The sequence below is a fragment of the Gasterosteus aculeatus genome, chromosome 20 (assembly GCF_964276395.1).
Source record: "Gasterosteus aculeatus chromosome 20, fGasAcu3.hap1.1, whole genome shotgun sequence".
NCBI lineage: Eukaryota > Metazoa > Chordata > Actinopteri > Perciformes > Gasterosteidae > Gasterosteus > Gasterosteus aculeatus.
Window position 1 is genome coordinate 11,903,209 of NC_135707.1, and position 9,725 is coordinate 11,912,933.

At 41.8% G+C, this 9,725-nt stretch overlaps 2 protein-coding genes across 3 annotated transcripts; both read right to left on the bottom strand.

Annotated features, from left to right (window-relative positions):
• Positions 1-818: 818 nt before the first annotated feature.
• On the bottom strand, positions 819-4,288 carry gpn2 (GPN-loop GTPase 2). Of its 2 annotated transcripts, none has more exons than XM_040165479.2 (6): positions 4,218-4,288; positions 3,453-3,934; positions 3,165-3,321; positions 2,823-2,983; positions 1,610-1,740; positions 819-1,424 (listed from the first exon to the last, which is right to left on the bottom strand). In XM_040165479.2, the coding sequence occupies exons 2-6, from the start codon at positions 3,870-3,872 to the stop codon at positions 1,352-1,354; spliced, it is 942 nt and encodes a 313-aa protein (XP_040021413.1). In that variant the 5' UTR covers positions 3,873-3,934; positions 4,218-4,288; the 3' UTR covers positions 819-1,351. The 2 variants fall into 2 exon arrangements, with proteins under 2 accessions (XP_040021413.1, XP_040021412.1); XM_040165478.2 differs by having other exon boundaries at positions 4,088-4,285.
• Positions 4,289-4,543: 255 nt separating this feature from the next.
• On the bottom strand, positions 4,544-9,137 carry gpatch3 (G patch domain containing 3). The gene is made up of 7 exons (XM_040165477.2): positions 6,901-9,137; positions 6,140-6,603; positions 5,819-5,993; positions 5,330-5,389; positions 5,103-5,224; positions 4,885-5,012; positions 4,544-4,802 (listed from the first exon to the last, which is right to left on the bottom strand). Exons 1-7 carry the CDS (start codon positions 7,319-7,321, stop codon positions 4,619-4,621), a joined length of 1,554 nt encoding a protein of 517 aa, XP_040021411.1. The 5' UTR covers positions 7,322-9,137; the 3' UTR covers positions 4,544-4,618.
• Between the last annotated feature and the right edge of the window lie 588 nt (positions 9,138-9,725).

Consider the following 9,725-nt stretch of genomic DNA (forward strand, 5'->3'; position numbering starts at 1 on the left):
CATGTTCGACGCGTGCGTGCGCGAGCGCGCTCAATGTCGGAGGCGCATTTGTAATGCGGATGTTGGGGTTTTTGAAGTGGGTTTCACGAGTAAGACAAGAGTACGAGCGGCGGCAGTGGGGAAAGTATTTAAGCCTGATTTTTTTTTTAAAACCGAGTTTTAGTCGCTTTTAGAAAGACAAGTCTTCCATCGCAGAGCGCAGACACAGGGCCAGTTGTGCAGAAACAGATTTAATGTAGCTTCCTCTCCCCGCCTGACTTAATTTTTCAGCTCCGGCCGCTCGGAAAAGCCGGAGCAGATCTTTTTAGGGGATCCGGGAGTAGGATTTGCGAGCCCAGGTGCCATCTGCTGGAGAAGAGAGGGGCCTTACGTACATGCACTGGCTCTGGCTGAAGTCATTAGCTTCTCATGTGTTGGCCATGTTGTTTTTATTTACCTCCTGTCTTTGGACAGGATTTATTTAGGTTTATTGGATCTTACCGAGCATGTAGAGACATACCCACTTGTACAGAACAGAAAGAACAGTTAATACCATACATATTTTAGTATATGTTACTTACAATTACTGTAATGTGCTACTACATTACAATTGGTTTTACAAACCTAAAACGTGTTGTCTTTTTTTTCTCTACATGTTATTTATCTATTCATCTCAGAGACACTGCTGATTGTCAAGTTGTATTATTTTTGACTACATATGAAGAAGTGACTGTTCTCTCTGTCTCACTAATATGTGCACACGTGGGAAGATCAAATCCTGTGTAACCTTTGCCATACTTAATTCTTAAATGGCCACACAACACTCTTGAATTACTTAATCATTATTTTCATAAAACATTTTATTTTCAGTCAATGCGTTTCAAAAGAAAAGGACGAAAACACTGCTTGTAAATGAATTGCAGTCACTTCCTTCTTTCAGAATGAATATGACCTTCCCGTGACACACACGCAAGTGGGGATATTTTTGCATTCTATAAAATATGAAGACCGTAATCATTTAACAAAACCAGACCAAAATGAGGGCTTTTACATTTGATACAGGTCGATAAAATGTAAAAGGCATTTATTGAAAATATCCTTGTGAGAAATACAATAAATCTGTGATCATTCTGAGGTGACTGCAGGAAAGCAATGCATTTACTCCGCTCAGCGCTCCTTGTTGTGATTTGCATGAGTCGAGGTGCAACCTTGAAGTATCTACAACACCCAAATTTAGTTCCCATCCCTGCACTCACACTTTTGTAGTGAGGCTCAGAATCCAGGCCAAGTGAGATGGATGTTGCCAAGACTCCCTTGGTATCCTGATGCTAAAAAGGCAACTAGTTTTGTCCCTTTATTTGGGCTCTTCACTTCACAGATCCATCACTTCCTCCTCCACAGTCTTTCTCCCGGTTTCAAAATATCGCTCCTGCACGCCAAGAGTACTGAAGCACTGATAAGGAAATCGCAACAAAATATCACATTCGAAAAATGCATAATGGAAGATTTGGTTTACTTTTAAGCACAATTCATGAAGTCATTATGAAACGCCACAACTTCCAGCCACCCTGCTGTGAACCTTAAACCAGACGAGTCACCGTGAGTCACCACAGCGTTTAGGAAAGGATACGAGTCAAACTGGAAGTCGGCCCCCACAGCAGCTGACATCATGGCCTGCAGATTCCTCTCCTCCCCGTCTCCAAAGCAGTAGCCGTTGGCCTTGTCCACTGTTCGTAAGACCTGAATCATGCTCTCCTTTTCCTGGACACAGAAAAAAGCTTTTTTTTTTTTGAAGATTTGTAGAAAAAGACCTAAAGGAAACCTTTAAATAGTGCCGTTTAAAAGTAAAGGGTTCCTGAAATATATATAAAGTATATGATCCTATCAACAGTCAGTGTTGACTTGTTTCATATGTCCTCTACCCTCTTGTGTGTACTATTGGTAACCACGGTAACCAGTGGCTGCTTAATTTAAAGCAGAGCAGCCTCAAGGCTCATTCTTCCCCATGATGGGAAAAGGAGTGGCAAGTTGCCATTCGCGTGAATTAAGAGTCCTCTATGCAATGACGGCCCAGCAGTCTAGACTCCTCTCTCTGGGCACACTGGCAGCGTCCCCGTCTCCCTGAGCAACTAATGCCAAGGAACAAATGAAGTGCAGACAGCCCTCTCACCTCTAAACAGTCAAATACATCTTCACCAAATGAATGCAGTGCTAGATTTAAAATGATAAAGAAGATTTAGGATTTACTTGTTGAGGAGATGAGTTCTTTTTAATGGTCAGTTGGCGTAAGAGACTTAATAAATGAGTTTGACGAGTTCAGCGTAGTGTTGATGTTCTGTGCGTAATGAACCCCTTCATGACCATTCAAACATAATATGATGAAGGAATTTGTGTTACACTGTCCACTCATTAACCCACAAAGTTCTTCCATCAGTCCACGGAATGGAAATATAGCACGAGAATATTTTTTTCATATTTTGTGTCAGACGTTAATATGCTTATAGGCAAGGAAGTATTATTTTGCAAAAAAAGCTTGGTGAATATATTGACGTCTATATTGTACAGCTGTCAAATGTAAAAAAAAAGACTATGTACAGTGAAAATGATAAACCAGGGTCAAATTCCATGTGTGCATAAGCATACATCAACCAGTGGCCATGTCTGTATTATTAGGAGCCACCTCATCGATGACACCTTGTTCTACTGAAGCATTTCTTCATTGGAATCATAGTAATATCAGGTCCTAATCGTCCGTGGTACAGCACTGTACGATGTATTGAACCAGAGAGTCATTCTTTGAAAGATATAACAACAAATGATTCGAGAACAGCACAGCATAATACCTGTACATTAAGGGGCACGAAGGAGACAAGGCTGTAATCTTGTATGACCTCGGCCAACTTCTCATTCAGACGGTGGAACTTTTTAAAGAAGGGGTCTGCAGCGAGGTGATCGAGGAGATAGGTCAGATCCATGACCTCCGTGTAGAAGTCAAGATTGAAGGCTGTACAAGAATACGGGTGAGGAAAGACGTCACCATTAGTGTATATACATAGTAAAACACACGCGTTTCCTGGTTAAATCAAAAAAAAATGCTGGTGTATTTCTTACATATATTAGGAATTTGTGTTAGTAAAGTTCTCCTGAGAATGGTAACATTTATTTAGTTCGAGGTGAAGCTGTACCCAGTTTGCCGTACTGCTCTATCAGGTCCATCTTGGAGAGGATGTTGACATGGGGAAGCTCCACGTGCAGCATGGTGGACAGAGAGGTGCAGAGCACGGAGATGAACTTGGCCGGGTCAGCGCAGTAGTGAGAGTCCACCAGGTGCACGGCCGTCAGCTTAAAGAAGCGAGGAAAAACACATACATTGGGTCAATATTGTACGTTCACATTGCTTATACGGTTAAATGCTCTGGGGACGTCATCATCATCATGATCATCCACTTCCAGGATTGTTTTAAGAAGCTCACCCTGAAATTCCACTTGACCAGCTGTGCAAATATATTCTTCACCGAACTCTGGTGGGTGTAGAGCTCCACTTGTCCGGGACAGTCGAACAGGAAGTAACAGTCACTGTGCTCTTTCAACTTATTCTCTAACCAGTCCAGATTGGCTTCCACGTACTCCATACAGTAGAGGAGCCCACCGTTGGGCCCCAGCTTCAAGCCCTCCATGACGTCATCCAGGGTGACCAGCGCCGAGATATCTACCTCGCAGGAATACGGAAGTCCTTCGTTGGCAGGGTCCATGTTCACCACGACCACCTTGCGTCCGAGTTGAGTGAGGAATTCCTGCATTCCCCGGCAGTAAGTGGTCTTTCCCGAGCCCGGGGGTCCGATGACCACCTGGCCGAAGCGCAGGGGGGACGCTGCTCCGGTCTGACCCGACATGTTTCAGCAAGTCTCAGGGGTCAGATGGAACCAGGACGCCGGAGTTTCCCGCGTGTGACGCCCTGTGCAGGGAGTCAGCGTCCAGGTTGTTACGTTAAGTCAGTGTCGTATGTGAGCGTGTAAAGAGGCCCGAGTAAAGTAAGACGCACTCAAATAATACTCAACAAGTAACGTTAAAGTTAACGTTAATTACAAATCAACCCCCCTTCACTTACTTAAGCAGGAGTGGATAAGTATTTATAAGTTCCTTTGTGGCCTCAGAGAAGTCTCATTAACGTTAATGACATTTTCTGTTACGGTGTTTAGGACGTGTATTTGCAAATGTAACGTATGCTGGATGATTACCGTCTCCCGCCGTTGTTTGCATGCGTACATCGGCTGCTAGCTAACAGGCTACGCTACAAAGTACATCCGGGTCACGTGGCCAATGTGTCAAATTAAAAGCCTTGGTTTTCTATTTAGAAACGGGCGCTACACTTGAGCCCGAGATATAACCTAATATTTGTTCCCTTACGCCACATCCCTATTACACACACCACAAAGATCCATAAGAAAATAAGACATTGACACATACAAAAACAAGTGTTTGTGTACTCCCACAGTGTGGGAGTAAGTCTGCCGTTTAAGAGAACACATAATCTTATAAAAATACAAAATCTGCACAAGTGGAATGAAAGTTTTCAAAAAAATCTTTAATAACAGTTTAAAAAAATACAAAAAGCCATGTAATAAAAATAAATGAAACGTTATCGTTGTGGTCCAATGGTGCCACCCGGCTGCCAGCCTCTGTACTTCATACTAGTGTTGGGTTGACGCCTCAGCAAGGTGTCCCCTCCATCGATGTTTTTGGGTTTGTCATAAACTGTACTTATATGAAAATCTGTCCTGGCCTTCTTTACAGAATGTAAGAAAAGTTTCTCTCCATGATACCTGCAGAGAAGAAATACACTTGCATTGGGAGGACACTCAACCAGTCATATTTGGGTGATGTTTTTCACTTGTTCATACATACCCAAAGCCTCTTTTACAATTGGGATGTTGACCGTCACCCTCCAGGGCATCAGGAATCCCAATCTGACTGTTTCCCAATCCGTCACCATCCTTCCAGCCCTGCTTTTCCATGAAACGCCGACCAAAGCCCTAAAAAGGAAAAAAGCAACAACATTGTTCTTATTTTTATATATGCTCTAATGCTCTATGTTCAGTAGTCGAGCACAAAAGTATTCTTACCTTAGTAAACTTTTCAAAGCTTCCAATAGACTGATTATGTCCAGATCCATCTTCAAGACCCTCCCTCAGCCTTTTTTCATACCGCATTCGGACATAGTCACGGGCATCCATATCCCCTCCATCTGTGAGAGAAAGAGCTGGGTTAAAGAAAAACTGATCCCGCAGAAATAATTTAGTTTGATTCCCTTTGTCGATCAAGGTAATCGCAGATGTAAAACAAACTTTACCTTTGTCATAGTAAACACTCATGTCAACATCCCAGTCGTCTGCAGTTTGCTCATCGAAATCTAAGAAGAAAAGTACAGGAGACACGAATGTCATCAATATATTATCAAGCAAATTCACTTTATTTAAAGTTGTAGAAGCACAAAAGAAAGAAGCAAATGTGTTTTGAATAGATTTAGACAGATACTGAGCACAAATCAATAAAAATCTATTATTCTCATCAAAGAGTAGAATCGAGTTATTTCAAATATGTTGTCAACCAGGCTGCTACAAATTCCTTGTATGTTTGACATATTTTGGCAATAAATGTTTCCTGATTCCTGAGTTATTCCAAATATGTTGTCAACCAGGCTGGCTAATGTTAACATGAATCAGATACCTTGACATGTGCTTCTTGAGGTATAAACATCTTATCATATACTTAAAGAGGTAGATGTAGAGAGATTCCCTTGCAAAGTGTGTAAAACGGCATGACTGTTTTTGTTGCGTACCTCCTTCTTCCTCCTGCCAGTATTGGGCGTCAGTGTAGAACACCAGCCCCGAGCCGCCCTTCTCCCACTTTAACTCGATCCTTTCTTCGTACAGCCTCTCTTTGCTCCGCTCCTGGCTCGTCACATCCTCGTGCAAAGCCTCATGGCGCTCCCACTCCTCGCAGAAATCATCATCCTACAACCGACAAAATCAATAATTGTCAAACCGAAGTGACGGGATGCTGGGGACAATTCAGTCAGCCCCATATAACACCTGATAGATGCTATTATGAGCAGCGCATTTGATGTTCTACTAATGAATATGAATAGATTTAAACTCACGTCATCCGCATTTGAGTGTGCATCCTCCTCTTCCTGTTCTTCCTCTTTCTGTGGTTCATCCTTCTCTGTCGTTGCTGCATGACCAACAAGCTTCCTCCGTCTTAAGGGTGGAGCTGCGTAAGTGCCTGGTCCTGATATTTCATGTCCAGCAGCGGTGAATACTGTCTCTTCTGTGGCTGGAAGAGTCCAAGAGTCGCGATAATGGAAAGGGACGTTGCCGTAACGGCGGCTGGAGCTGGTCTTGGGGAAAGTGAGGCCCAACTTGCGGATGAGACGCGGCGGCAGACGGCACGACTGGATGAGCTGCAGGAACACTTTCACCGGTGTGCCAACGTTCCCATTCTGCATTAGAGATGGGGGATTCAGCTCGGGTAAACTCTGGAGGTCTGCCTCTGTGAAACGCTCTGTTAGGGACACCCTGTGGCGCTGCTCCTGCTTTGATTTATAGGGGAATGACCCATCATCTGAAAGATAATGTAAAAAAAAAAATTTAGAGGATGTTGTGACCTAAGCAACTATCTAACCTATAACTCCGTTGACAAAGTTGCAGCTATGACATATTATCTAAATATAGTTATATTTAGTCTTTAACCCACGTTTTAAGGAAAAACACAACATTTGATGGGTATTCGATCGGCGGAGTGCATAACAAACACAAGTCAAATCCAGACAAAACCACACGTCCGTTAGGTCTTGCAGCTTTATAAAGCCGGGCACGTTTGGAGAAGAATGACGTCACCAGTATCTCACGTTTCACTCACCACCGTCACGTGAAGCCGTTACTCGTTTAATGACACAACGACTAGACAGCCAGTTCCCCTTCGGGTCGATCCAGTGGTTCCCCGCGTACATCTTGACGAATCTGTCGGCATCTTTGGCGTGAAGCGAGGCGACACAACAGCACGTCTTGACCGCCCGCTTCGCCTCGGGGCCGCGCGCCGTGGACGCGGCTCGGTCGGTCTCCCGGGATTCGGGGCTGCCCTCCTCGCCGTCGCTGCGCGCGGGCTCCGCGGCCGCTTCGGTCTCCCTGAGGACCTCCGGTCGGTGCCGGTAGTGGAAACACTGAAACCCGCCGCTCTCTATGAACTGGCTGAAGTAATTTCTCAAATCCGCGGAGCGTAGAGCAACAGGAATGTTGCTTATCGCCAAATACACGGTAGATCCCTCCTCGGAGTCCGCCATGATGGGTTCTTGTTTTCTTTCTTTCTAGATAGCCAACGTCATCAGCACGATTCCCAGAAATGACGTCAGTTCCGCTTCCTGAGACGTTTGAAAAACGATATACGAACGTTTAATACCAGAAAGTTTTAGTTTAGTAGTTAGTGTAATTTAATGAATGGAGAGTTGTCTTATATATAAATATATATATATATATATATACGTTTTGTAGAAAATGGTTGTATGTACATTACTATTATTACTACTGTATAGTATGCTATATTTTTATTATCATGTATTTCACAGCAAAACGAACAAAGACAAGCAGAGTCCCATGTTGAAAGATAAGGCGACCGATACAAGATATATTATCTACATGCTCGATTTTGCCGGGGGAGCAATTAGGGGTTATGGTGTCTTGCTCAGGGACACTTCGACATGGGGCAGCCAGGGCTCGAACCACCCTTACCATGCGGTTCCCAGTGCACCCTCTCTACCCCCTGCGACCCCACAAATAATGAAAAATGATTGTAAGCTTTGACGGTCTTGTCTCGCTCTATCTGTTTGCATTGTTAGTTTACCATGATGTTTGCTATCTAGTTGAAAAATCCCGGATGTACAAGAAATTGTATTGAGCAGAGATGTAAATAGTGTGCTTGTAATCCACAGATAAACAAAGGGAACACTAGCCCATATAATATATTTAAGCCCTCTGAAGAGGAAAACTAAAACCAACAATAAATATTTGCCCAGTAGGGGAACATATTAAAATCCTTAGAACAGGCATTTTTACGAAATACCTCATAATCACTGAACAGAACATTGATAATGATCTCTGTATTCTTGATACGATTCAAAATGAAAGGGTTAAAAGAATAAATAAAACCAGTAAACTCAAATGAAAATGTTCTGGCTGTGTGTTTATATTACATATCAATTTGATTTAGGTAAAAGGGCGAATTACAAAATGTTGTGTATAAAATAGTACTAAAATCTTCCACACTAGTACATTTGAACCTTTCAGAGACAGAATCAATAAATGTATTCAGCCAGAGTTCATTAACCCAAGCTAACTCTTACGTTGGCCTTCAACTCAGCTTTTATCATTGTGTTCGATAGTAATAGGCAGTAAAAGTAGAACAAAGTGTCTGTCCCCTGACATCACTTTACACATCACATTACACATTTACTGTGCATTAGTCATAGCCAACCTGCCTTGGGGAAGTCCGTACATAGCATGACATGTTGCATATGTTTGAAGGTTACAAGGTAAAAATGAAACTTGACACAAACCCTAGGTTTATAAAAGATTTGTGCAGGTGATATATATATTGAATGAGAGCTCTATTGTATATAAGTATGTGTATGTACCAAATATAAATACAAATAGAAATAACACTGTAATTCCAGTATTAAAGGAAATAAGCAAGCAAAGGATTGGCAGAATTTCTTTATTATTAATTATTATGACAGCCAGTAACAAAAGACACCAGTCATGGGTCACTTCACTGGAGTTTTAGCCCCATTCTTAAAATGAGGACACAGATTTAAAATTAAACTCTGGCACTCAGTATTGTTTAATTTGTTTCATATACCAGTGCTTGAAACATAGGTCACATTGGACAATACAGTAGTCCTTAAAACAAAAATCTAAATAGATTCTAAAATGCATAAATATTCCATAGAAGACTTCAAAGAGCCGGTGTAATTCCAAGACACAGCATGGACCATTTCATTACTATTTAAGGCAAGCCAAGTTGATTTGTGTAGCACATTTCTTCACAAGTGCTTCACAAAAACATTAAAACCATCAAACCATAAGGAATAATAAAAGGAAATGAAAAAACAGAAGCAATAACAGGTTAAAAATAGAATATAAGATGCAGTGCACTTTATGAAATAAACGGTAGTAGATTGCATAGCTTTAGAAAAAGTCTTACTTAGGACTCTTACTCAGATTTCTCCTGTATTAAACAAAACAGTAGATGTAACTGTTACAATGTAGATCATTCGAACTGTATTGTTGGATCGGATCTGGCTAATACTGTTGAACTGGGTTGTGTCTTCTAAGTTAATAATATAAATATGTTTTCTGGTAAACCTGAAAGAACAAAAAGTTGAACTGATTTGAACATTTAAAATGATAGAATAATCAAATTGCTTTACCATTTATAAAAATAACCTGAAGCCACAGTGTAAGAATAAGTGTCACCTCTGGGTTGTTGACCTCTTGAAATCAGGCACATGAACCTGCCCATGTATTAGCAGTAGGTCAAGGTCAACTGTCGTGTACCAGACATGGTGTCAAGCTCAAACAGAGAGTTCAGTGACCTGAGAAAAGTAAAACCAGAGGAAGAGCAAAAGTTAATATTGGCAAAAAATACATACCAGAAAAGCAAACTATACTCAACTTTATGCAATAATTATT

Excerpts from the sequence above, each read along its gene's own strand:
- gpn2 (XM_040165479.2), bottom strand. The coding sequence starts at position 3,872 with ATGTCGGGTCAGACCGGAGCAGCGTCCCCCCTGCGCTTCGGCCAGGTG. Across the intron at positions 3,322-3,452 it reads TGGTCAAGTGGAATTTCAGG|CTGACGGCCGTGCACCTGGT; the intron begins GTGAGCTTCTTA and ends CGCTTCTTTAAG. Across the intron at positions 2,984-3,164 it reads AGAGCAGTACGGCAAACTGG|CCTTCAATCTTGACTTCTAC; the intron begins GTACAGCTTCAC and ends ATTCTTGTACAG.
- gpatch3 (XM_040165477.2), bottom strand. The coding sequence starts at position 7,321 with ATGGCGGACTCCGAGGAGGGATCTACCGTGTATTTGGCGATAAGCAAC. Across the intron at positions 5,225-5,329 it reads GAGTGTTTACTATGACAAAG|ATGGAGGGGATATGGATGCC; the intron begins GTAAAGTTTGTT and ends TTTCTCTCACAG. Across the intron at positions 5,013-5,102 it reads GCTTTGAAAAGTTTACTAAG|GGCTTTGGTCGGCGTTTCAT; the intron begins GTAAGAATACTT and ends TTTCCTTTTTAG.